A 26,011-nucleotide genomic window follows, 5' to 3' on the forward strand; every position below is an offset into this window, starting at 1 on the left:
AGAGGGTCCATTCCAAGAGGGATCAAAGGTTATTCAAAGGTACAGAGGGTATGTGAGGGACGTGAGGAGTGATGCCTGAGGCGAATCAAGGCACTCTTCAAAGTGATGGCGATGATCACCTAAGTATTCAACCTCTCAGGCACCTACGTACCAACCTCCTGTGTTATTGTCTAATACAAATCATTCCCTACAAATTAAATTCAAGGACCATTTGGTATTTGACTTTGTAATGTTCGACCCTCACCAACCGAATTCACCCTTTAACATATGCCTCGGTACAGACTTGGTTCCTACTCTCCCTGGAGCTCACATCAAGGTTTAAAAGGCACACATCGCTTCCAATAACAGATCACCATTCTAGGCCTAAGCTTCAACCAGCCGAGCAAGCCTTAAGCCACACTAGGTGGTCCTCTGCTGAATCCATCCAGTGACCTACGTCTGAACGAGCTGCTCGTCCGCAGGCTTCAAAGTACTCACTCAATGTAACGGTGACTGTCTGCCCTTCCCTCATCTCCATCTCTCATCTCTGAGAACATGGCGACATCGCAATCTAACGTCAGAGCTTAAATGAGCCAACTGGACCTTGTTTCCCAGCTTTCCCAGCTTCAAGTCCGCATGATGGTTTATCCGATCCAACCAGCACTTAAAGCTGCTTTAGGCCAAATAGGCCATGCAACATGCCGTCATACTTGATGACTCCAGTTTCATAAAGTAGGCCGAATCCAAACCCCTCCACATTCCGCCTCCCGACACTTGTTCAAACGTCAAATGACAATCCCTCCCATCTGACACCAGCTTGTTCCCGCCATGACCGCAGTCTCCAGTCATCTTAGCAGCAATGATATAAACCCGGCCGCTGAGGGGCGCCTCTGAAGCTCCTCAGCGCTCTACTTCACTATGCCCGACAAAGTCACTTACAGTGTCACTTACAGCGTCACAAGCAGCCAGGGACACAACTACTGTGACTCTAGCGGCAGCCGTGGCTACCACAACTATAAGTGGGTTGACTGGTTGCCCGCTCTGCCCGACTGGAAATAGCACTTGCGATCCGTACTATTGCCAGAACACGAATGGGTCGACGTACTACAACAACGGTGAGCGCATTTGGTGTAAGGTATCCGACTCCAGGTTCTGGGTACTCGCAGTACACGTGGCCGTCTGGGAACTCAACGCACTCGACGCAATCATCGCAGTCGCACAGCGCCAACAAGCAATTCTCTGGGTTGGCTTCCTGTGTGCCGTCACAGTGGGAGCGTGGGTATGACATTCCCAGATTCTCGTGCGAGACGACTGACAATCATCTTAGTTTCCCCTCGCCCTCCCTCGCCCCCCCCCCCCTCGCCATCCTCGCCCATGCGCCCAACGGCCAACGGACTGTCACTTCCGGTTTTACACACGCAGATTATTCACGTCACCACCACCTTCCTTGACTCTGAATAGATATATAAGCAGGCTCAAACCCCTTCCGATTCTCATTCTCACCTCCTTCCCAATACCCAACACAACCAATCCATCATGCCCGACAAGGTCACGTACAGCGGCACCAACAGCCAGGGCAACCACTACTGCAACCGTCAGAGCGACTCTGGTGACCGCGGCTATCATTACTCCAAGTATGTCGGGTCCCCTTCCCCTTGCCTTCTGACAATAGCACGAATGGTTCGTACTACTACCAGAACACGAACGGCTCCAAGTACTATAATAGCGGTGCGTATGACCCTCCAGCCTTCCCAATTGCGAACCGACATGGCCTTCCTTTTCCCTCCATCTCTTCCCCCTCTTCCCTCTCCCCTCTCCCCTCTCCCCCGGACGGTATTTGATGCCAGGCTCGGGTTATACCCAGTACACCTCGCCTGCGGGAAGCACGACCCAGACGTATTCGTCGCCCTCTGGTTCGTCCAAGTCGGGCAAGAAGTAGTGCAATCCTGAGCTAGTCCTTCCGCCTTAGGCCTTGGAAAAAGCTGAAATGAGAATGTGGGATGGCCAGGACTAGATTGAGCGAGTGGGAGCGGAATGTGATTACTTTGTGTCGCACCTTTCTGTCACACCTTTTTTGTCACACTTTATTCACCTTGCACCTTTCCATATTCGATTCAATCGATTATTCATTCCATATCACGGTGACCCGCTCGTACCGACTACGCATGGACGCGACGCGTTATCCCCAAACCTCGATCCCCTACCTCTCGACCAGAACCCCGGAAAGTTTGCAGTCACCGAAAGAACCCCCGGAAACTAGGATCAGCGCTTGGACCAACCCTCCCTTCCGGTGCTGCTGTGCAAGCGCTGGCCTTGGGCTTGAAATCTTGGCCTTGGCGAGCGGTCCAGGCCCAGTCTCGCAGTTGCATTCCTGATATGTCTGTTGGTTGCCCAACGTCGATTCCATTGGGCAGCCCCATGGGCGTACAAGGGCCCCGTCGACCCCCACTATCCCACATCCCACCTTGCCGCCACCGCACGGCCCAACTACTCCCGACCCATTGACCACTCACCACTCACCAAGCCCAGTACTTTGGGCCCCTCGACCTCCGGGATCTCGGGAGCTCCAAGCTCGAGCGTTACTCGGTGCGTTGCCGGCCTTGATGGAAAAGTCTCGCTCCGGCCCTAGCGCACAGCCAACTAGGTGTACATCCAAGTCAACTGAATCATCTGTAGTGCCCATGCCCATTCCAACATTACAAGTGACAACCGACGACGGAAGGACGACAGACCGGTCCAGAACGAAGGGCCCTGCGCCTTGGCTGGTCCGTGCGGTGGCGCGTCAATCCAAGGTCGTAAGGTCGAAGGTGATCCATGATCAAGGGGAAAATACGTATGGTTTGATATGAAGATACACAGAGCTAGTCATAAACACAGAGTATCTCTCTCATTCACACCACATCCCCAGCCACCAACATCATCAGTATCATCGACCCAGGCTGATTAGCAGCACCCCTACACCAGGACGCCAGACCCGCCTCCAATCCTTGTCCTCCCTCACATATTCAACGCCCCAGAGCTAATCTGGACCTTGACCTGGACCACCGCCACCGCCCCAGAAGCATTGAGGGCGCCAAGACCGCGTACGGCCGACCAACGACCGTCTTTTCGAGAACCCAAACGCCCCTCCAGTCCAGGCCGCGCCACTTTTAGCTATAACTCGACCAAACCCAGTCTTCTTGCTTGCACTCTTGCACTCACCACCGTCACGCTTCACCCTCGCCACTCTACTCCTTTGTCTCCCAACTGTCACCTGGCACTCTACAAGCCAAACTCCCATACACACGGACACCGACCGCCACAATGGATGTAAGGTCTCACTTTCGACGCCACTGACACCAGTCCCCCTCCGTCTCGATCTCGTATGGCCCCTTCGAGCCTATCGGCCCAGACGAGGAGATAGTCTACATCCCCATCGTGTGGGTCGGAACGGAGTAGCCATAGCTCGCGAGCTCTGCTCTGTTCATGGTGAGTCTCACTCTACTCGTACTCTGCGGGAAATTCCGCCCGGGACTCTTAGGATGGCCTGCTTCTCCCATCCCACGTCCCGGTGCACGGCTCATACCAGCACCAGCACTAGCACCAGAACCAATCTCTCGCCACAGGCCGTATCACGTGTATGCCCAAGCGCAACCTCCATGGATCCATGTTCACTCCAATTTCCCTAGGTCCCCCGCGCGCACACTCTCAAGTGCAATGGTCCAAGGACTTGCTGTAGTTTTGTATCACCATGCATCGTTCCGGATTGTCCCGATTCCATCTAGCTTGGCATCGTCTCATGGTGCATTAGATCGGCAAGGAGACGATCAGAATGGAAAACAGGCGCGAAGCGCGCCGTCTTTTTCCTGACGACAAGCGCGATTCAACTCTTCTTCCGTTCGCCCACCACGCCCATCTTATGCTAACGAAGCCGGCGGCTGCTGAGCTCTGAACGCGTCGCCCTCGCGGAATGCGGAACGGGACCGAACGATCGCGTCCGTCATCCACAGGCCCAACCGCCGACAAATCCAGAACTGGAACCCCGAACGTTTCCGTCCCTTTCCGCTAACCGCCGGTCTGCCATTAACATTCCGCATCGATCGCGTTTTGAGTCACCTCTTGTCCCCAACTTGAACACAACCCCCAACATCACCCCCAGATCGGAAGTGGTGGGGTGTAGACGAGGTGGTGGGGTCCCATATGTTGGTTGTGGGATACATAACATGCAAAGGTGGGAACAGCAACACACACCCACGATCCACCAGCCTCGAGGCGCGCGCCAACTAGACACAATCCTCACAAGTCACACTCCTCACATCGACTCACTGAATTATCGCACCGCAACCTGCAGCCACCATGTCACCTACCGCACCTACCGTAAGTTAACCTCGTCTTGGGGGTTCGTGCTAAACCAAGTCAAACCAACCCACTCAAACAACCCAAACAACCCACGAACACGACGACTACTTCTATTCGTATCTCGGTCTGTCTGAATAGACCAATTCATTAACAATGCATAGATTCTAGACCCCACGGTTCCATGTTTGAGGGTGAATGGTGCCTGTGAGCGTGGGACGGGTGTCGAGTGGTGTGTACATGCCGCGTGATGCTCATTCTTAGACACTCTAACTAGATACAGATGCGAACAATGGTGGCGCATGTCGTCGGCGGCGTGTTGGTGCTTCGCACGGCATAAGGTATTGTGTACCCGAGTCTGCCCATCTATCCGCAACCGATGCATCCCGACCAACCCACCGCGTGCCGACACATTCTTCGGCGCATACATATGCATCAAACATCCAACATCGCCCATTGACCATCGGTCAAAAGACCACAAGGCCGTAAGGCTTCTCTTGTCAACACTTCACCATGACTCTCAAGCCGTCAAAGCGCGTCCTGTCCCTCACTTCGCTGGCCGAAAACGGACCCTACTCATCACTGGTGCGCCTTTGCTTTCAAAGCTAACACAAGCTCGACTCGTTCCATTCCTACTCGTTCTCGGACGTGGGAGAAAAGCGTCAGCGCAGTCGCGCGACGTTCAAAGTCGGCTGTGAAGGCGATAAATGCCCACTTTGCATGCGCGTCCATTCCCAAGTCAAGAAGGGATCGGACTCGCAGTCCGAGTCCTCGGACGAAGGTGAGTCTACCCATAACAATTCTGACCTCTAGACAAGTAGGGCGGTGTGGGTGTAGAACGCTGTGTGAGGGCTCTCACGACGGCGCAGACGTGTGTCCAAGCACCCCAACGCATTCCCCATGTTCCCTGTGTAGCTAGCTAGTTTCAGTTTGAGTCCCAAAAGGTCGAGGCCCGAGCGTTGGGCCCGGCTCAAGAGTCTGGCCAGATCCGCAGGAAAAAAGACAAGCGACCGTATGACCGTGACATGTATCCATGAGAAGCGAACTGCTAGCCCGATCCGAGGTCAGATTTCTGATCTGCGGAGCAAGTGGGGACCCGGGATTGTAGGCTTGGGAAGCTGGGAAATTAAGCCGGCATGGCAGCCTCGGATCGGGAGCCGAGGTCGAAGGGCTGAAGGGTGATCTGTCCCAGTTTAGTCAGATGAGGTGGTAGATACGGTGACGCAGACAAGGCTTAAGGCTTCCCTCGACTCCCCAAAGGACTCACTCCCCATCATCTCTAGCTCTCTACCAGTAAATTCTTCTTCCTCGCGAGCCACCCACAATGGTAAGTCTAATGGTCCGGGGACGACGTGATTTGCCATGTTCCCGACGCACGTCTTGGTTGGTGTCTGTACTCTTTCGCACCAGGGCTTACTCTAGTCATCAACCCTCTCGCTACGTCTTTACGCTCGCTGTCACTATGTGCGTGGTACGAGTAGATGTAGTTGCTTTCAACTGGTTTTTCCCGATCCATGCCCAGTCGCCATCCCTGTGGCGTCGGGCCCCGCGTCGCCCCTCCTTTGCCTCCCATTCCACAAGTCAGAGGGCGAGTGCGAGGGCGAGGCAAGCGACCTTGGCGAGAACGCGCCACCTTCCTTAACCTTATCCATCGCCCCAGTTCCAGATACACCCGAAGCACTGGCCGAGTCATAGTCTGAGCGTTCACTTACCCTATATTCCACACATGACATGGACGATAGTCATAATAATCAAACCAGAAATACCTAGTAGACGTTGTTGTATCAATCAATGAAGAGGTGTTGCAGATTGCCCTGTCCCCGAGGAAAGCACTGGCTAACTGGCAAGCTGACATGAACTTGTGTGGACCGATAGAACGATCCTAACGCACCACCTCGTGCGATGGGACAATGGTCGAGCAGCAGGAGTGTTCGAGGAAAGGTGGCGCCCAGTGGTAACATGGCTTGCATGGTCGTGTGACAATCTAGCGCACAGATCATGGCTTTCCCCCACCAACCCCACATGGCCCCCATACCTTACCGCTCACATGCCGCATCCACATCCACCCAACAGGTCCACCTGCCACCTGCCACCTGCCACCTGCCACACTCAGCCAAGAATCACCATAACCGCCACACATTGCACCATGCACGTTGCATGGCTTTCACTTTGCATCTCGAAACGCGTGACATTGATAGTCGGGGCGCATGTAGATTGGGGCAAGGAGAATCTCGTTCCCAACCTCGCAACCATCCATATGTACGCCCCCGCGACAGTCGACAGTCACGCACCCTGCAACACGTCCAAAGCCCGCTCCACGCAGCACTCCCTCTGTCCAGTTGATCCGACAAGCACGCATCTTGGCCCTTGGAACTAGCGCTTTCCTCCCCAACACACCTTCCTTCCCCACGGTCATTCCTCACTCGCCAGAGCAGCATATAAGCTCCCAACTAACTGCAGCTTGCTCTTCACTCCAAACACTCTCTCATCTACTCTACCTTCCTGCACCTATCAAAACCAAACCACAACACATACACATACACAATGTCCGCCCCCACCGAGACTACCCCCGTTGCCGTCGTCGACGTCCCCCCCACCGTTGCTGAGGAGGTCCCCGCTGTCGAGGCTAAGCCTTGCTGTTCGCAAGAGTCGACCGAGTGCCAGGCTACCGAGGCTGCTCCTTCGAAGACCGAGGACGCCAAGGAGAGTGAGTGTTGTCTTTCTTCCCATCCCCTAACGATCCCTTGCTACACGTCACCCTCCTCCATTCGCCTTCCTTCCATTAGTTCTCCACTCAGCTGGTGCCCCCGGGTGTAGCTAACCCCAGCGGAGGCGGCCTCGGAGGCCCACGAGAAGGCTACTGATGAGGCTGCCGAGCCGGCCGAGAAGGTCGAGGAGAAGGTTGCTGAGGAGGCTGCCGAGCCCGAGGTCACCCCCGCCGAGGCGTAAACAACGCCAGCGACCAGTCAGCGCGATGTCCAGTCCGTGCGATGTAGAGTAGTATAGAATGCAAAAGTGGGCGAGGAGAGCAGTGAGCAAGGAGAACGGAGGGAGCAGTGAATGTGCTTGGTGACTGGATAGTTTTTGTGGAATGTTAACCTGTGGTACGTTTAAGGAAGGATGGGGATTGATGCGGCCAAGCATGAGAAGCAATGTCGGATGGAACACTTCTTCAAGTGAGTATCCCGAGTAGACCTTTTTAATGAGGTAGTTTTAATCCATCAATCTACATTAGACCATGCATAATTGTCAACATGTCAAGTGTCTTGTCGATCTGCCTGCTCGTTCTCCAAACAACTATTCAGAATTCTGACCGCTACTGTACAGATCGATGTCGACAGCCAGTCTCCTTAAACCCATATGCATCAACTTGCCCAAACAGCAATTAAAAATATTGCATTTGACATGGGATAGTGTCGAGCTGACGATGGCAAGATGGACAGCATGGGCACCGGTCACCCATCGCGCCACCCTCGCAACGCGCCGCTCACTCGCATCTTCCCACTCACATGCACAATATTCGCACCAGCGTGCTCTCCACTCATAACCTGCCCTTCAAGCCCCTCGCCTCACGGTTCTCACTTCAACTCACCACGTAAACTCGCACTTGACGACGTTGCCTTGTTCGCAACGGCTCGGGTCAGCTCGCACCCCTTCTTCACCCCTTCCCTCCCGCAGCTCGCTCATAAGTGCGACTGCTACCCAACGTTATTCCCACTTCCCACTCATCCGCCATGCTTCCTCCCAAGGTGAGCTCTGCCAATCATGCTCAGCTGACACCAGTCCGGGTCTACCGACCATCCCGCCCATCCGGCCGGCCCGCCCCTCGCTACCCACGACCCCACGCCCCACCCCATCTCCGCCGACTGCGACCTTGTCTGCGACGATACGGATGAGGAGGAAGAGTGCAATGGCCACGCTGAGCCCCAGTAAGGCCCAAAGAACAGAGCAGAAAGAACAAAGCACAAAGCACATAACACATGCATGGATCTCAAACGGCCCAGCACAACAACACAAGTATGATTAGGAATTATGATACTGTAGGCCAATCTGGTCTAGCTCGACTTCTGGCTACCCTGGTCCGACGCCGAGCCTGGCGTAAGCTACTTCTTCTTCTTCTTATTCTTATGGCATCCCGAGCAGCGACAGGTATGGCGGGGGCCCATATTGCCGCTCAAGTAGGAGGCGGAGGCGGAGGAGGGTTTGGGTTTGGGAAGAGGGACGGAGCTATCCTGGGTGGGGGTAGTATACGTATACCGCCACTCATATGTCCACTCGGCGTTGCCCTCCTTGGTGACGCAGCGGACCACATGTTCCAGTATGCACTCACTGGGCGGCGTCTGGGGGTAATAGTACGGCTGGCCTGGCGTGACTCCCGGCTGGATAGGCACGACAGCGGGGGCGTCGTAGGGACCACGCGGCATCTGGATGTAGTGGTTGGGTGTTGCGCTGTAAGCGTAGGCGTAGTTGGGCGCCGCGCAGGGGTAGCTGTAGTAGGGGTTCATGTTGTAGAGGGGTGGTCGACAATGTAAGTCGGAGCTGGTTCGACAATGTAAGTCGAGGCGAGTATGGTTGAGGAGAGAGAAGAGGTTGAGAAGGATGGGGAGGAAGGTGGTCCAGAGCGCCCTCTTATGTTAGTGAGGGGGAGAGTGATGGCCGGCGGAATCTGGAAAGAGGTGCGAGAGAAGCTCAAGCTGGTGCTGCAAGGGGGTTGTGGCAATTGGGGATGGTGGGAATGGGAATGGGAGCGGAGTGATGGGGGCGGAGTGGCGAGAAGGTTTTCCGAGCAAGGTGGAGGAACGGACGAACGGAACGCGATGAGGCGGGGCAGGGGGAGGGGGAGGGGGGAAGGGGGATGATGGGTTTGCGACTGAGGCGAGGTCGAGGTGCGGAGGAATTGCAATGATGCCAGATCGAGATGAGTGTTAGGCAAGGGGAATGTGACGTGTGGTGATGATTGTTTCGTTGCGGTTGTTGGTGGTTGATGGATGTGGTGAGCGGCGGTGGTGGCGGTGGCGGTGTTTTGTTACTGTAGAGAGTGGGGCGGAGGCTGTGATGACTCGACTGTGGCTGTTTGGTCCGTTGAACAATTCTAAGATCAAAGACTGAAAAGGATACCGTTAACGGAGGGATGGACGCCTAATTTGGTGAGGTTGATGACTTTGGTCTAGCTATCCCCTCTCCCTCTACCCTCTACTCACTACCCTCCCTTGCAGGTTGTTCGATTCAGCAAGCATATCCTTCCTCGGTCTCCGCCTCGTCGGCCTCCTCCACCTCTTCCGCCTCACCCGCACTGGCCTCTACATAGAGTTTACCCAACCCGATGGAAAGACTTACCGTTTCAACCCTTGGTCGTTGACCGTTGGCCGTTGGCCGTTGGCCGTTGGCCGTTGGCCGTTGGCCGTTGGTTCCGACGACACGGGCGTTTCAACAACGGGGTTCCGCACTGCTCGCTCAAGCATTCTGCAGGTCTGCAGGTCAACGTGTCAACAGGTCAACCCCATGGCACCGCACTGGCCGCTTCCCACGGCCCAGGCGTTCCTCTTCCTCCCAAGCAGAGACTACTTCGGTTAGATGCCATGCATATGCTAATGTACACGGGCGCTGCCACGGATCTGTAGATGGTAAGTAGTGTTACACTGGCGTGGCGTGGCGGCGTGGCGTGGCGTGGCGTGGGGCGACGGAGCCGAGCTCGACGTCGTCCCATGCTCACGCCTAGTCCAGCCCAAAGTGACTGGTTACGCCTCGTACGACTCGTCGTCCTCGTCGTTGGCCCATTCTGCTAAGAGGTCGTGCACTGTGTCAAAGGTGTAGAAAGACACGGCCATCGACGGCACAATCTTGACAAAGTTGGGCACGAGACCGCGGCTGGCGTCAGCGAGTACCTTTGCAGATCCAAAGTCGTCGGATCGGTACTCACTACATTCCCTTCCAGAAGCCCTCGGACACCATTTCCCGCAGCGTCCCGATCGCGCCGAGACCCTTCTCACCGCCCAAGCCCGAGACCTGCATTTTGCGGCGCAGCACGTCGAAAGGGTGCGTGAATAGGAGCGAGATGGCACCGGCGAGGCCACCACAGAGGAGCTTGCGGGCTGCAAACTCAGTGTCGCCCATCTCGAGTTCAGGCGGCATGATGATGTTTTTCACTGCCGTCAACTCATGTAACATCAAATGGGCATTACTCACTCGATTCATACCCGAAGAAGTTGAGCGAGACGTACGGCGCGACGCCAACGGCGGTGGCCCATGCGCCGCGGCTGGCGTTAGCGTGTGTGTGTGGTGGTGGCGCGGACAAGACCCAGCCGCACACCGGCGTGCGGGTTCCGCTTCCCCGTCTTCCTCCAGTTCCCAGCTTTCACATCACCCTCTCATCATTCCCTCACCCTCTCCATCCCCCTCTTCTTCCAGCTCCAGCTCCCGCCTCGAGCTCTGATGTGCGCAACATTGCACTCCCACCCCTCGCTCTCACGACTCACTAGAGACCCCGAATGCCACCCTCAGTGCGATACACCTTCTTCGTCATCCCCGCAATACCGAGTTTGGCGTCCTCGCTCGTGAACCCATGCTTGGACGAGCTCGCCATGTTGGCAGTTGCAATCGACAGGCGCGCCCGCACAAGATCGAGGGGGTACGTCGCGCTCACGGCGACGATACCGGCGCCAGCGCCAGACGCCAAGCGCAGTGGAACTGCGATCGGTTCGTCAGGCCCACTCCACTCCTGCGCCCATCTCTTGAACATCCCGTACGACGTAAACTGCAGTGCCGAGTACGGCAGAATCTGGGGTCAGCCTCTGTGCTTTGCGATCGTTGGGATTTCGGATGGCTGACGTCTCTATCTCTTCCTCTTCCTCTCCATTCTTCTTGCCCTCCCCTCTCCTGGCTCATGCGCACGCTCGCTGGACTCACCCGCACGACATTGATGCCATTTCCCTTCATGAAGCCCGCAAAGCCCTCGTCCTTCCACATGCGCACCAAGCTTGGCCAGACTGCGCCGTACGCCTGTCCCCCCGCCCCCGACGCTGGAGTCGCCGATTGAACCTGCAGAATGATCTTGAGGCGTTCAAGAGGCGCAACAGCCGTGCGGGACGTAGCTCCTGCCAGTCCGCCCGCAATAAACGTCGAAATGATCTCTTGGTTCTCTTGCAACTTCTCGCGCCACGTCAACGGCCCTTCGTAGTCTTCTTCGAGATTGTCGTACTCTTCCTCCGGGAGTGGTGCCCATATCTGCTCGGCCCGAGGTTCTCCTCCGGGCAAGTGCTGGCCGGCGGCGCGGGCAACAGCCGCTGCTGCCTCGGGAGATACTTGTCCCAAGGGCGAGGGTGGATGGCCTCGGAGCTGGGCTGCGAGCGTGCTGAGAGGCGAGATGTGGGGGAGGGGCGGCTCATCGACCTCTGGCACGACGCCGGGGACTGGAGAGACGCCCGGGTAGCCTGCTAGGCTCTGGCCGCGAGGATTCGAGGGGCGGTCATATTCCGCAGAGGTGGGATGACGCGGATGCGGGTTGTCGGGCGTCGCGGGGGTGTGGAACCAGCGCATGATGGATGGCAGAAGATGATGAAGAGGGAGGGATGGACTTGCTCGACTGGCGGTGCCCGCGACGCGGTTGAAGCTGGGCGATCAGGCGGATCCAATATGTCGACAATGAGAGCGCGAGTCGTCCGCACGCGTTACTCGCGGGAGGTTTGGACAGAGATGCTTGCTGGTCGTGTCAATGTGGAACGCGGTCTTGGCGGATGACTTTGTGCCGGTGACTTCCCTTCGGATAAGTGATCGGAGATGGTCGGATGTGGGCCAGGGCACGCCCCCTCGCCTCGCGGGTTGGCACGGAAATCGGAGACGGGCTGTTGTCCTCACTGCCAGTGGATGCACGCAAACGATCACCAGTCTGCTCGGCGTGGTCGGTGGATGGAAGAGCAAGCAGGTGTAATGCAAGTTCTACACTTGGTATTCAGTGTATGCGTTGCGACTTCCTCATGTGCCCACCTCCGGGTGCAACTGGTGAAATGAACGGGGAAACGGGTGGGGTAGAAGGCACGCGCGGAACTTTGACTTGGCTTGCGATCGATGTGGTTACAGGGCCAAGCGGCCACCAACTGATTGAGCTTCATAATGCTAGGATATACTACTGCAAAGGACCACATCCATAGAGCAACAATTCTACAGCTACAGCTACACTAGCTCTTCATCGCCTGCACCAACTTGGCAAAGTACGAGTCCTTGTCCTCCTTGAGAGCGCTAGGCGAGTCAAACTCAAGCACTTTGCCCGCACCAAGGACCAAAATCTTGTCGTAGTCCATTACAGTCGCCAGGCGATGCGCCACCGTCAGCACCGTCGTGTCCGACGGCAGGTCACGGATCGACTTCTGGATGACCGCGTCGGTCGCGAAATCAACAGACGCAGTCGCCTCGTCCAGAATCAGCACCTTGCTCCGGCGCACAAGTGCGCGTGCGAGCGCCACGAGCTGCCGCTGCCCCTGCGAGAGGTTCGAGCCGCCAGCGGCAATCTGCGTGTCCAGCGTGATGCGCATCGGAGTGGCTCCGCCGGAAGGAGCACGTGCCACCGCACGAAGGCCTGAGCGGTCAAGTGCGTCGTTCAGCTCCGCGTCCTGCCGCTCGCCAAACGGATCGAGATTGAAACGCAGAGTGCCCGAGAGCAGGATTGGGTCTTGCGGGATGATTGTCACGTTCGAGCGCAAGTCGTGCAGATTGATTTTGTCCGTCTCCTTGCCATCGATTAGAACCGTACCTGTGGTCGGGAGCATGCGGAGGAGAGCGAGAGCAAGGGTGGACTTGCCGCTGCCAGTTCGTCCCACAATGCCGACCTTCTCGCCGCTCTTGACGGTGAACGTGAGATTGTCAAGCACGGTCGGGCCATCCTCGGAGTACTTGGCACTCAGACCCTCAAACACGATCTCGCCAGACGACGGCCAGGCGGCGGGCGTCGCAAGATGGCTCTGGTATTTCGGCTCCTGGTCAATGGAGAGGTAGTCTTCGATGCGTTCGACCGAGTTGCCCTGCACCTCCATGTCGTTGAGCATCCGAACCCACCAGAGGATGGTGCCTGCGAACGAAATGGCCTGCATGAGGACAAAGCCAGAGGTATCGGGGCCCAGGTGGACGACGTAGACGAGGAAGATGGCGAGCGTCATGGAGAACAGACCGCCGAGCATGTCGATCCGCACAGTCACCCAGCGGTTCAGGTTGTAGAATGCAGTGGCCGTGCGCGTGTACTTGTCGGCCTTCTCACGCGTCTGGTTCTTGATTTGCTCCTGAGCGCCGTACGCACGAATGGAGACGATGCCAGAAACTGATGAGGCCAGATGCGAGAACAGTGGGCTCTTGGCGTTCGACATCTCACGCTTGACGCTGAGTTGTGCGTGGATGTACATCTCGCCGATAAATCCGCCGAGCACGCCCATGATGATGGCCGGGATGCTGAAGAAGGGGACCATAACGACAATGGTGGCCAGTTTGATGATCAGGCCCATGGTGATATCGAACACCCCAACAGCGAGCTCGGTGAATGGACCATCAACCGACCTCATGTCCTTGGTGAAGCGCGAGATGATGCGGCCCACCGGTGTCGTGTCGATGAAGCGCATGCATGCACCAAAAATGTGGTCGACCAGCTTCTGGTGAATCGCGCGCGACGCCTTCATCGCGCCAATGTAGTAGATGATTGCGGATACCGCGAAACCCAGAACACTGAGCACGACCCACACCACGTAGAGGCCAAGCCAGAAGGGAACTGATACCCAGTCGGGGTCAGGGACCTGTTCGTACGCCTTCGCCCAGCGGCCAAGCCACCACGTCTGGAAGGACGCCAAGGCCTGGCCGCCGAAGAGCAGAGCAAAGTAGATGATCCAGAAGGACGGCCCGCCGAACGTGCCGAAGAACGACATGAGTGCCCGGCGCGAGATGCGGCCTTCCGACTTCTCCTCGTCCTTGATGAGCTTGGAAGGCTTCTTCGCGTGACCGTTTCCGTTCTCCTCCTCAGCCTCTTCGAGGTCGTCGGGAGTCGGTACCACAGTCGTGTCTTCGTCCACCTCGGACGTCTGGCCCGCGCTGGTGAGGTCAACCTCGGATGGGACTGCGGAGATCATCGAGGCGTCAATGGGCCCGGCATGCGCGACACTGCCATCCGCGTCCAGCATCACCATGTAGTCGGCGACAGGCCCAGCGAGGTGCGTGTGGTGCGTCACGAGCACGATGGTGCGGTCCTTGACGAGGTCGCCTTTGAAGAGGTTGTCGAGGATGAAGCGCGACGTGAGAGTGTCGAGAGCAGCAAATATGTCGTCGAGGAGCACAATGGCGGAACCAGAGTAGATTGCGCGTGCCAGTGTGACACGAGCCTTCTGTCCGCCACTGAGGGTGATACCCTTCTCGCCGATCTCAGTCTCGTCGCCGTCGTCAAAGAGCTTGAGATCCGTCTCCAGCGCGCAGTCGTGCAACACCTTGCGGTAGAGTGCGCGGTCGTATGGCTTGCCGAACAGGATGTTCTCCTTGATGGAAGTGGACGTGCACCAGCTCTCCTGCGCGGCAAAGGACACACCACCCTCGCGAGGCAGGTGGAAGAACGCGGTGTCGTTCTCAGGCTCAAAATGAAGCTCGCCGATGAGAGCCGCAAGGAAAGAGCTCTTGCCGCTGCCGGTAGGACCGCAGACAAGGTTGATCTTGCCCTTCCAGAACGTCACATCTGGGACCCTGAGGCGGAAGTTGATAACGTTCTTGTCGGGAGAGTCCGTTCCCCACGCAAACACAGCGTCCTTAACACGAATCAAGCCGTCCTTCTCGGCTTCGATCTTCTCCGGCGTGTTGACGACGACTTGGTTGCCCTGTGAGTACGCGTCGATCATTTCGCTCTCGTTCAAGAACTTGTTCAGGCGTTGGAGTGAGACAGCAGAGGTGATCCACTCAGAGATCATGTAGAACCCCATCATCATTTGACCCTTTAGGAGCTCGAACACTGCCATTGAGGTGTAGACGGTGGACGAAGTGAGGTGCTTCTTCTCGACGAGAGTGTACCCGGCGAACGCCGCAACCATTACCATTACGGGGAGCAGGATGTTGACCATCTCGAGCAGGCTGTGGTTAGTTGGCCCAACCAATCCACAACTCACAGATTCAGCACACGGCGCTTCCACGTGAGCTTGAGCTCGGCTTCGCGCTTGACAGCAATGCGCGCCTTGATCTTCTCCTCCCAACCGAACATCTTGATAATGCGCAGGGCGCCAACCGCCTCAGTGACCGCATCGACACGGGCGTCGGTGGCTTCCATCTTGCCCGTCTGTACCCTTGTCGCGAGCGCGGTGAACCAGCCGGGCAGGGGGAGCGTAAGGATCATGGCAGCAACACCGAAAAGCGCGCCTGGGGTCAATGTTGAACTCGAGCTTGGACATACTGTAGCTGAGAACCTCATAAAGCAGGTAGAGGCAAAGCGCGACCTGGATTGGGATGTAAACAATGACCAGAGGGATGTCACGCCCCTCGACGACAGATTCCACGTCTTGGGCCATGAGGACATTGATTCGCCCAACGATGCCCTGGCTGTGGGACGCCTTAGCTTCGGCGACAGGCTCGGTTTCCGCTTTTGCAGCTGAGTTGCCGTGCGCAGCCTGGACCGTGGGGTCCAGAATCTGCGATTCGTCGGGGGTGTCGACCGAGATGCCCGAAGCCTCGCCATCAAGCTTCTCTTCCTCGCTGCCGACGCTGTCCTTCATGCGGAGGCGGAGAGCCTGGTCAAAGAGCAGCTGGGTCAGGATAGCCTCGCCGCGGACGAGGAAACGAGTCATCATGAAAATGTAGTATTGGATGGCGAGAGACGACATGAGCGGGGCGAGGAAGAGGAGTAAGACCCAGAGGATGGGCCGGATACGAGCATTTTCGCCGTCCGTTTCGAGGTAGGTGAGGACGTTCTTGATCGCGTACGCCGGCATAATCTCGGCGATCGCAGCGACGACGCACATCATGCTCGCCCAGAAAAGGGTGGACCTGAACACGTACGCTAGGTTGAAAAACAGGTGGCGCTGAGGCAGCCCCTGCTCGCGGCGCTTGACGGGGTCGAGTGTCTTCATGTGCTGACCGTACAAGTACTCAGCACGGTCGTAGTCGGCTAACGGGTGGAAGTCATCATAAGGAAGGGAGGAAGTGCCCCACGCCTTGAGGACCAGGCCGGTCATGAATTCGTAGAAGACGAAGAAGAGAGGCGGCGCCGTTTGTTCGGGATGGATCAGCTCTGGCGGAGTCGGCTTGAGGGGGTCGACTGGGACATAAGTGCGCGGGCGGATGAGGGGGATCATGACACCAGCAAATCCGAGGATGCCAATACGCGTCCAAGTCACCCAGTTGTTCACGTCCGACGGCGAGAGGTAGTATGTGAGCGACGGCCAGATGTCGCGGTACGCGTACAGAGCGAACGCGAGGATGAGGAGCAGATCGACATGGTTCGTGAGTTTTCTGCGGAGCTTGGTGCGGCGTAGCGTGAGGAGTAGGAAGCTGAAGAGGAGGTTGTAGAGCTAGTGTGAGCAACGACAGTCAGAGGACGCACGTAGAAGAAGCTGACGCCGAACTCTGCCCACTCGAGTGCTGAGAACTCGTCGAGGATCGGCTTGTCCTTCCTCTTCTTGCCCTTCTTCTTCTTCTTCTTCATGATTTCGGCATAGCTCTCATTCTTCCCCTCCTTGGGTGGTGGTTCTGCCTGGATAGCAGCGAGGATGCTGAGACCGACAAGCACGCAGAGGCAGATCGTGCGCACAAAATCGAGTAACGCGATAAATGCACCCTCGGTCATGAGAGCGCGGACGTGAGCACGGAGGTCGGACCACAGCCCTTGAGAGGGCATGACGGGTGGGACCACCTCGATCTCGACCTCTTCGCCCTCCTGGCCTTCGAGGAAGACGCCCTGGCGGCGTTTATAGCGCTTATAGACCCAAGGGATACCATAGGAGAGAAGAAGAGCGACGGCTGAGATGACGGCGAGTAGAGGGAGGAGGAAGAGTGTATGCCTCAGAATGAAGGGAGCGGGACTGGCCGTCAGCGCTGAACGTTTCATTCTCATGCCCGTACTCACTGTGGCTTTGGGCGGGATTCCTTGAACGCAGTCATGTAGCCTCTGCCCATGTATGCCACCTTGGCGGCCTGCACGATGCCTTGAGCTTGTGCGAACGCCATTTCGGCTAGGCGGTAGCCACTGTTTGGTTTGTGTGGCTGATGGAGGAGAAAGTTGAGGTAGGGATGAGGTGACGTCGTGACGTCGGTGTAGTTTTGAAAGTTGATGGACCGAGTTGTAACCAAGAAATAAACTTGTGATTCTGGCCGGGGTTCAGTTGACTCGATGCTGATCGACTTTACGGCTTTGGAGCCAACTAGTCAACGCGGAACGCGGATAGATTGAAATAAGTCGACTAACCCGGTATCGGAGCCGGAGCCGGAGCTTGAGCTTGGGTGGTCGAGTGGGGGTTGGAGCTGCTCAACGAGCTAATAGGGAAAGGAAATGGGTTAAAAGTGCATCACCTATGAATCATCTGAACGAAGTATGGACCATGTGTGTCAATGTTGATTTAATCTGAATCCGCTTCCACAAAGCCGCATGGTCATCATGCCTTCACACTCCCAGGGTTGAACCCTCATGTCTACTAAACTCTGATCCACTGCTACACTGCTTCTCTGCTCCTCTGCCAAATCTCAGTTGACTCATGTTCGCGTGTCATGCTCTCGGATCTCGGATTTCCCCCGATAAGCATCGCATGGTGCACAGGCGGGTCTCGATCCGATATGACTTTATCGGCTGCACAAATTCTACTGTCGGCCAAGCCAGAATGTCTTAAAATACAAGGCCGGATCCGGCCCAAGCAAGTGGGTAGATTGACGATTGGAGGATCGCATGGAGGACGAATTGAACATGTCCAGGAACAACTGTGCACAACTACCACCTTTGTACCTGTGAGCCTTGGGCAATTGGACAACATTCAGTACAAGATCTACATGAACCTGTTGAGTTGCGAACACCGCGGCCATGCCAGCGCGACACTCTCCGAGCTGCGCTAGCTGTGAACGCTCTGAACAAGTTGCAACCTTGCGAGCTCAACAGTGCAGATCAATTGTGCACAAAACAGTACTGTCGGGTGAGCGTGTGCCTGGTCCTGTACCTGTCTGTCGGTTGTCACCGAGACCTCGGCTGAGAACATGCGAGAGTTGGTCCACGGCCTACTGTGGCTTCAGTGCTGCAAGGTGTGAAGCGTGCAGAAGGGGTGGTGTTAGCAAGACAAGCTTCTCGCCTGTCGTCTCTCGTCCTCGGGGGATCGGTGGGGACCAGCTCTCTGGATCTCTGGATCGCTGGTGACCTGGTTGTGAGTGGCGAAGCACCTGGGCAATGCACCAGATCCATGGCCAGGAATGGATGGTGGGCAGCATTCCTCCACAATATCCACACCCGTTCAGTGACAAAGCCGATCGGTGCTGGGATGGCTGAGTAACGGTGGGTGGCCCGGATCTGACGATCTGACATAAGAGCTCAGTTGGGTCGTAGGCGCGCGTGATACGTGATTGTGGAGCAGGCGGCTTGCTACCTGCTGGCCTGTTGCTGATGCCGTCTGCATAGATGGGGGAGAGGGAGATTTGGCTCAGGTCAAACGTGATCGGGAAGGACAATGACGCATTGGCCGTGGAGCGGGATCGGGTTCCCCGAAGAGAGCCGACTGTCAGAATTGGTGTCGTTGGTGCATTTGGAGCGCAGCTGGGGCGTAGCCACTCGTCCTACGCACCTAGAATGAAACGTACCCGCGCGCATGGTAGGTGGTTAGGCCTCAGGCGGCTTGTTGCCAAGCGCTGAAAGGCCAAACAGCAACTGCATGCTCGGATTAAACCAAGATTCGACGAAGTGAGAGTGAGGGATGTTCCATTACACGGGTCCTGGGTCCATGTCGATGGCTTGAAACGGGCTCGTGACGTTAACGTGACTGCCTGTGCGCGATTTCTGGAATGCCATGACAACTGAACCCCATGGCTTCCAATAACTAGCATTCCAACTCAACGCGCAGTTGACATGTGGACGTCGAGCGTTGCCTCGCGCCTCGCGTGTGAGACACGAACGGCAGTAGGCTATTGTTGGCCACGTCACTTTGGTAAGCGTCGACGTCGAGGGCGAAAACGTAAGATGGTGTCCTGGTGGGCTATGTGGGCTCCCAACCTCTGCCTGGCAAACTAACATTTTGACAAGCTGGTCGCTCTGAAGCGAGGTCTCCGACGTCACTGAACAGTGGCGTAAGAACGCCACTGTTCCTGGTTCCTGATCCAATCCGTTCAGAGGTGGAAGAGGTGGCCAGGGAAAGGCATTAGACCAGAGGATAAACGGGTTGGTCACTTAAGTTGACAGGGCCGATCAGGGCAACTTTGCCACTTGGAGGCCATTTGGAGGGTTAATTCTCAACCAAAGATGCCGCAAAGGCAAAATGTCATTTCTAACCGGTGGCATTGGCGGATCCAGATTGAAATTAACAATAAATTTTAGCCCTTTGTATTACCCTGAGGTTGACATTTGTAATAATAGGTGGGGGTATCGAATAGGGGTAGGAAGAGGTGAGGAGGTAGGACAATTATGAGGTAGGCGGGGTAAATGGGGTAATACCGCGAACAAGGGGTCAACGTCGGCATTCCAATGGCCACTCTCAGGGCAAATGGCCAGAGGCAGTCTGACGGCGCTCAATAGGCTCTGTGGCTCTGTGGGAAACCCAATCCGAAGCAGCCATGAAGTACAGCAGTAGAGCACATGACCTCGTCACCCACAACTCCCACCCCCCTCCCTCCTCCCTCCAACAGGTAATACCTATGACTAAGTAGACAGTCCTGCCTAGGATGCCAGACCTCGCACCCCATAACTGTTCAGCTCACAGGCCCAACAGAATCTCTCCATAAATCCAACAAACCAACTTTGTATCGCACTCTTCTTGACGACACAGAGATCTTCGCCACCACTACGCCCACATCGATCTCATCCTTTGAATATCGATACACATCAACAACTCAACAACTCAACAAGTGTGAACAATCTCGTCGATCCAGGTCCACGTTCGTCCTCCCACTTAACGAACCCATAACCCCCCGCGCACAGTCCCATTCTCCCACACCCCCACATCAACCCAACCCCCTTCCTCCCCCCCTTCCCCCCCCCCCCCCTCGGCATTTACATCCACTCTCTCACTCTCTCTCACACTCTCTCTCTCTCATCTAGCTCAATTCCGACCGCCACTCTCGTCGGATCTGCAGCTGGACATCTCGTCTTCCTTCCCCAACAACCCAACATCTATCATTACTTGGTCACACTGTCCTGCACCAAATTCCCGAACACCGTGCTCCCTCCAACCTTCCTCTCCTCGTAACGCTCTCACCTCGAGACCCTTGACGTTGCCTCGAATCCTCGCGGCCCGTCCACATCAGCTTCTCTCGTTCTCAAAGTTACAGCACGCTTAAGAGAGGTCCCTCAACACATCCGTCTTCCTCGGCCTTCCCAATTCAACCCCTCCTCGCCAACCCCTACCAACCAACAACAATGAATCCCCACAAGATGGTGAGTTCGCCACTGTCGCACACGATGGCTGCACGCCATGCCGAAGCAAGCTGACATACCAGAACAAGGTGGACGTCTCGGTGTGTTTCCCCTCTGCGGCCCCCTGCGCCCTGGCTGAGGGAAGGTTGCTAACATGTACAGTCCATGAGCGCCGAGGACCAGAAAGCGTTCAGGATGTACGGCAAGGTTCCTCAGAAGAGCGTTCTAAGCAAGATCAACAAGGTGCGTTACACTCGAACACGTTCCGACATGGGCGAACCAGCGTACGATGCTCTCGTCTGTGAGGGGCTTGCGCCCCTCGCAGTCGGTGGGTTCCCCCGTTCACTGCGCCCTTTTGTGTTTAAGCTTCTGACTCGTCGCAGGAACGCAAGTACTTCGATTCGGGCGACTACATGATGTCCAAGGCGGGTGTCTCACCTGCCCAGCCTCTGGGAACCGCCATCCCCACTCCGGAAGGGTATGTCGTGGTGGTTGCAGTGATCGGACGCTCACCTCAGCCTTCCTCACGCCTCGCCTCCCTCGAACGGACACCTCTCGTCCTCTCCATCAGGCCAGCCGATCCCTTTCCCTCTCGGTCAAAGTGGCCAGGAGGCTCTCATGAACCGCCGCGCGTCGGCCGCTGTCGTCGGCGTCGGCATGCAGGCCCCTAACGAACCCATGATCATCCCCGGTTCACACCAACGGCGAGGCTCCGAGAGGTGAGTGGCGCATTGTTATTCGTTGGTGTCTGGGCGTAAGTGGTCGGCCCGAGCGAGATGGTAACCCAATCCCCAAAGTAGGGGGCACCAACGTCATGAACACGGATGTGAGGCCTGTACAGTACACTGACACACAGCGGTGCTCGTATCTCTCCGCCTGGGACGTTGCGCGAGTGCATGCCTCCGTCGTCCTACCCAATCCAGCACCACACGTCCTTCGGTTCGTCGCCAGTCAAGACCAGCGCTCTTGCGCGCCGCGTCGACGAGGACATCGAGATCTAAGATCGTACTAGGCGTGTGTAAACGGTCGTGGTACTGGTCCTTCCGGCGGCGCGCACGACGCGAGTTCGCGGTCGAGCACAGCGCCACACAAGGGGCACGCCACGACGGCAGCATAGGCGAGCACATCAGGGTGTGTAGGTGTACGCAAGAACAAGCGTGTATAGGCTTCTTTCACATGGGCGGCCGCGGAGACACGCCGGCTACCCAATCTCTCAGGTCCATATGTATCACCATCAAACGACGAAGCGCGAGCAACGAGCGAGCCGGAGCGAGCCTCCGCGCACAGAGGGACTGGCGTTTATTAATGGGCGTGACATTTTGTGGCCGCTATCCGCTCGTTCCTTCTGTCGAGCCCGAGCCGTCAACGTGCCGCAGGCACCAGATCTGATCCCACTGCTCACGTGTGCACCACCTGCCGACCCGACCATGCGTACACAGGGCACTCCACATTACTCCCTGTGCGGCATGACACCAAGGGCCAAAGTCGCTTCCATACCAGGGCAAGCCTGAAAGCCACATAAACCTCGACTGCCGCACTTTGACATGTTGCAGACCAACTTGGTGCACCCATCAAGAGCTTGGACGCGCCGCGCATTGGGTCGGACCGACAGGTAAGCGAGGGAAACTGTGGCCAACTGCAGAAACATGAACACAGCGAGTGACATCTATCTATCGATTGACAATGCAAGGTACAACAACAACGCTGAGAGCACTACTGCTTCGCCTTCTTTGATCCCCAGGGTGCAGGGCGTCCCATGCCAAGCCGTTTCGTCCCACGCGCGAGCGGGACACTTGACTCTCCAGACCCAGGCGTAGTTCCAATTGGTGAGTCGTCGGGTAACCCAAGCGCCTTCATTGCTGCTAATGACGAGCTCCCAGCGGACGCGAACGAGCTGAGTGTCGCGTCGGGGCGCGCAGTATGCTGGCCGCCAAAGCTAAACGGTAACGGCCCAGAAGGGAGGTTCTTGTTGGACGACTCGAGTCGCTGCACAGGTGGCTTGGGCGCCGCAGGTGCTTGCCACTGGGCCATGCTCTTCGCGCTCGAGAAAAACGAGACGCGGCCGCCAGACGCTTCGCTCCCCATCGGGGGGAGGGCATAGTCGTCCGCGTCTGATTTCCAGTAGTCGGAGGCGCGACCCACGCCTGTTTCCCTTCGGGATCCGTACATCCCGTATCCCTTCTTGCCTGGTGCCGGCACGTCCCATGTACTCAATGGCGGAGCCGCTCGGACATGCTTCATGATCATCTCCTTGGTCGTCTCTTCGTCGGGAGCCGCGCGCCCGAGCATCTGGCCTATCTGCTTCCTGATATCGCCATCGACTTCGGGGAGAGTACTGGTGAAGACGTGCTGTGAGTCAGCAGACTTCTTTATGCCATGAACTGTTACGTACTGGGTCGTCGCGGATGGACGCAGCAACGAACTCGCTTAGCTGGCGCTCCTTGTCCTCGCCGCCGGCCATGCGGTATTGCGAGCGAGTCAAGGTCTGTGATCAGGCAAATTCGCGTCCCGATCACCTACGAGGAAGAGTTGGGCACGGGTCATGGCGACATAGAGCAGACGCCGCTCCTCGGCAATCTCATGCTCCTCAATGCAGCGGTAAGACGGGAAAGTGTCCTGCTCGACTATGTGTGAGTGTAACGCGAAGTACTATCATTACCAGCTGGGATGAAGACAACAGGCCATTCAAGGCCCTTCGCGGCATGAACCGTGGAGATGGTGACTCTCTGAACTGTCAGTTAGGCTACAGCCTGCGAGACCTACGGGGACCTTCTCGTCCTCCTCATTCGCCTCTGTGTCCGTTGACAACATTGATTTCTGAAGGAAGAATCGCAATGGCGTCATGCTGTCGTCAGCTAGGAACCGAGCATAGAGCGTAGGCTCACGTGTCGCCGTCCACGACCGTCGCCCTAGTTGGTTGCGGACTGGGCTCGTCGAGATCCTCATCACTTGACAGAACCTCAATGATGTCGTCCTCAACCTTGACTCGCGCTCGGCCCGACCTTCGTTGGTTGTTCTTGGGTACGAGAGAGGTTGAGCGACTCCTTGACGAGCGCTCTCCATCACGAAACATGGGATGTAATGAGGCCGCAGCGTCTAGCGACAAAGACGTTGCGTCGCCAACGAGTGGCATTTTTTTCGCGGAGACGAAGCCTTCCGCTTGCGCTACTCCGTCCTCCGCCTCCCCTTGCTTGTCGAATTCCTCCGACACGATGACACTGTAGTTGATCTGTAACAGAGTCAGTCCAGCCTCCTCGAAGAACACACTAATTCTTGGACGTTCTCCCATCGTTGGTCGAAGTCCTGCTGGGAAGATCGGAGGTACTCCTCATACAGCAGCTTCTCGATGGCGATGCGAATGAGGTCGTCGACGGGTGTTCCCTGAACGGTCAGTTTGATCATGACACTTTGAGCCACCTTCAGAGCCGCTCGCCGAAGTTTGCGCACTACACCGACGAACGAAGCGAGGTTCTTCTTCATCGAGGGTTTGATGCCAGCAGGGAGCTTCTCGCCGTCGATGATGTCCTCACACAAAGCCATGGGCGGGACGCGCTTCTTCCTCGCCGCGGCGACGAGATCCGCGACAGACTGGTAAAGTCAGCTATCAGACATGAGCAAGGGAGCTAACTTTGTCTCCCATACCACGTCGCGGGGTATTGACGACTCGCATGAAGGCAGGCTAACAATCAGCGTCCCATGACACAGACGCCTCACTGTGAAGTTAGGATTGTCCGCGAGCTGGAGGTAGGCAAGCAGATCCTTGATCTCCATGCGCTCGAAGAACTTGTGGCCGCCGATGATGCGGTTCGGGATCCCTTCCTTCTGCAAAGCAGATTCGAGAACACGAGAGAGGGCATTATAGCGAACTTCATCAGCTTCATCGAGGAATGAGACTCACGTAGAATGGCAAAGTCGTCGTAGTTGAGTACGCCACCAGAGAACGCCACCAGCCGCTTGATCTCTGTCGCAATAAAACTCGCCTCGACGACAGGCGTGGCCAACATCTTGAGAGTGACAGCGGTACTCTTCGGATGAGATGTGTACAAGCTCTTGGCGATTCGAGCCTTGTCTGCGTGTTAGGCTAAGAAGAGGAAAGCCCCACATACCTTGCGAGACGATAGAATGAGAGGCGTCGAGGATAGCACCAGTTGAACGGTAGTTCTCCTCGAGATAGATGGCCTCGACGTCCTTAAAGTCCTTAGTCATCTTGCTGAGGTTCTCGATTTCTGCAGTGAGCTTGAACGGGCCACGGGAAGCTCACCAGCAGAACGCCACCCATAGATTGATTGATCTGGGTCGCCAACGACACTGACGCCACCGTGGGCCTTGGCGAAGCACTTCATGAGCTCGTACTGAGTTGTATTGGTATCCTGCTGTCAGCTTCTCGGCCAGTTCAAGCTCACTTGAAACTCGTCCACGAGGATATGGGTGCAAGACTCGAGGATACCAGGCTGCTCGCGAAACAGCCGTAGGCCGAAGAGAAGGAGGTCATCAAAGTCGAGAGAACCGGCTTCCCGTAGTGCGGCCTCGTACTCGCCATACAGCTCCGCGATGACTGTGAGCGTGCTCGTCTCAACGTTGTCCTGGGCAGCGCGGACCGCCATGCCGTCGGGCGTCTCGCCCTTAGCCTTGGCCTTGGAGATCTCGCTGAGCACCACGCCCTCCTTGAGGCTCATCCGTACAGCCACCAACTCGTCCTTCCTCTCCTTCAGTAATCTCGCCATTATCTTCTTGCTGCTGTCAGCTGTCGCAAACGGATCGAAGCTCACCAGTCGTCGGCGTCGGCGATGGCAAAGTTATTGTCTAAACCGATGAGAGCACCGTACCGCCGGAGGTATCTTGCACATGTCGCGTGGAATGTGCCTTCAATCAGCTGAGTAGGGAAGGTTGACGAGGAAGCTACTCACCAAGGACTAGCTGTGCCGCCTCGGTCGGCCCAAGGAGTGCTTGGAGCCGTTTCCGCATCTCGTTCGCAGCTTTATTGGTAAACGTCACAGCCGTGATGTTCCGAGGAGACGTCCCGTGCTTCCTAACGAGATGAGCGACGCGAGAGGTAAGCACTCGAGTCTTTCCCGACCCCGGACCAGCCAAGATCTGAAGGGGCACATCGGGCGGTGAGGTGACGGCTACTGTTAGCGAGGAAGGAGAACTGCT

General features: G+C 56.6%; 8 protein-coding genes across 8 annotated transcripts; 4 read left to right on the forward strand and 4 right to left on the reverse strand.

The window, feature by feature from the left end:
• Nucleotides 1-1,515: 1,515 nt before the first annotated feature.
• Nucleotides 1,516-1,918, forward strand: CcaverHIS019_0504550 (uncharacterized protein; the record flags this gene model as incomplete). The annotated part of the gene is made up of 3 exons (XM_060601616.1): nucleotides 1,516-1,613; nucleotides 1,652-1,707; nucleotides 1,827-1,918. 3 exons carry the CDS (start codon nucleotides 1,516-1,518, stop codon nucleotides 1,916-1,918), a joined length of 246 nt encoding a protein of 81 aa, XP_060458092.1.
• A 2,909-nt stretch (nucleotides 1,919-4,827) lies between these two features.
• On the forward strand, nucleotides 4,828-5,135 carry CcaverHIS019_0504560 (uncharacterized protein; the record flags this gene model as incomplete). The annotated part of the gene is made up of 3 exons (XM_060601617.1): nucleotides 4,828-4,899; nucleotides 4,930-5,095; nucleotides 5,128-5,135. The coding sequence occupies 3 exons, from the start codon at nucleotides 4,828-4,830 to the stop codon at nucleotides 5,133-5,135; spliced, it is 246 nt and encodes an 81-aa protein (XP_060458093.1).
• A 1,723-nt stretch (nucleotides 5,136-6,858) lies between these two features.
• Nucleotides 6,859-7,263, forward strand: CcaverHIS019_0504570 (uncharacterized protein; the record flags this gene model as incomplete). Its single annotated transcript, XM_060601618.1, has 2 exons — nucleotides 6,859-7,021; nucleotides 7,142-7,263. 2 exons carry the CDS (start codon nucleotides 6,859-6,861, stop codon nucleotides 7,261-7,263), a joined length of 285 nt encoding a protein of 94 aa, XP_060458094.1.
• A 1,106-nt stretch (nucleotides 7,264-8,369) lies between these two features.
• CcaverHIS019_0504580 (uncharacterized protein) lies at nucleotides 8,370-8,819 on the reverse strand (the record flags this gene model as incomplete). The annotated part of the gene is made up of 2 exons (XM_060601619.1): nucleotides 8,370-8,407; nucleotides 8,645-8,819. The coding sequence occupies 2 exons, from the start codon at nucleotides 8,817-8,819 to the stop codon at nucleotides 8,370-8,372; spliced, it is 213 nt and encodes a 70-aa protein (XP_060458095.1).
• A 1,233-nt stretch (nucleotides 8,820-10,052) lies between these two features.
• Nucleotides 10,053-11,850, reverse strand: CcaverHIS019_0504590 (uncharacterized protein; the record flags this gene model as incomplete). The annotated part of the gene is made up of 5 exons (XM_060601620.1): nucleotides 10,053-10,182; nucleotides 10,235-10,460; nucleotides 10,501-10,571; nucleotides 10,791-11,092; nucleotides 11,221-11,850. The coding sequence occupies 5 exons, from the start codon at nucleotides 11,848-11,850 to the stop codon at nucleotides 10,053-10,055; spliced, it is 1,359 nt and encodes a 452-aa protein (XP_060458096.1).
• A 638-nt stretch (nucleotides 11,851-12,488) lies between these two features.
• CcaverHIS019_0504600 (uncharacterized protein) lies at nucleotides 12,489-17,484 on the reverse strand (the record flags this gene model as incomplete). Its single annotated transcript, XM_060601621.1, has 5 exons — nucleotides 12,489-15,399; nucleotides 15,435-15,681; nucleotides 15,716-16,829; nucleotides 16,862-17,339; nucleotides 17,384-17,484. The coding sequence occupies 5 exons, from the start codon at nucleotides 17,482-17,484 to the stop codon at nucleotides 12,489-12,491; spliced, it is 4,851 nt and encodes a 1,616-aa protein (XP_060458097.1).
• A 3,376-nt stretch (nucleotides 17,485-20,860) lies between these two features.
• On the forward strand, nucleotides 20,861-21,858 carry CcaverHIS019_0504610 (uncharacterized protein; the record flags this gene model as incomplete). Its single annotated transcript, XM_060601623.1, has 6 exons — nucleotides 20,861-20,878; nucleotides 20,941-20,958; nucleotides 21,020-21,100; nucleotides 21,241-21,335; nucleotides 21,376-21,576; nucleotides 21,714-21,858. The coding sequence occupies 6 exons, from the start codon at nucleotides 20,861-20,863 to the stop codon at nucleotides 21,856-21,858; spliced, it is 558 nt and encodes a 185-aa protein (XP_060458098.1).
• A 712-nt stretch (nucleotides 21,859-22,570) lies between these two features.
• Nucleotides 22,571-25,822, reverse strand: srs2 (uncharacterized protein; the record flags this gene model as incomplete). Its single annotated transcript, XM_060601624.1, has 16 exons — nucleotides 22,571-23,206; nucleotides 23,250-23,342; nucleotides 23,378-23,481; nucleotides 23,517-23,583; nucleotides 23,621-23,702; nucleotides 23,743-24,086; nucleotides 24,125-24,238; nucleotides 24,275-24,445; nucleotides 24,486-24,536; nucleotides 24,572-24,723; nucleotides 24,756-24,926; nucleotides 24,964-25,083; nucleotides 25,119-25,209; nucleotides 25,261-25,591; nucleotides 25,627-25,720; nucleotides 25,765-25,822. 16 exons carry the CDS (start codon nucleotides 25,820-25,822, stop codon nucleotides 22,571-22,573), a joined length of 2,679 nt encoding a protein of 892 aa, XP_060458099.1.
• Nucleotides 25,823-26,011: the final 189 nt, after the last annotated feature.

This window comes from Cutaneotrichosporon cavernicola (genome assembly GCF_030864355.1).
Source record: "Cutaneotrichosporon cavernicola HIS019 DNA, chromosome: 5".
NCBI classification, from domain to species: domain Eukaryota; kingdom Fungi; phylum Basidiomycota; class Tremellomycetes; order Trichosporonales; family Trichosporonaceae; genus Cutaneotrichosporon; species Cutaneotrichosporon cavernicola.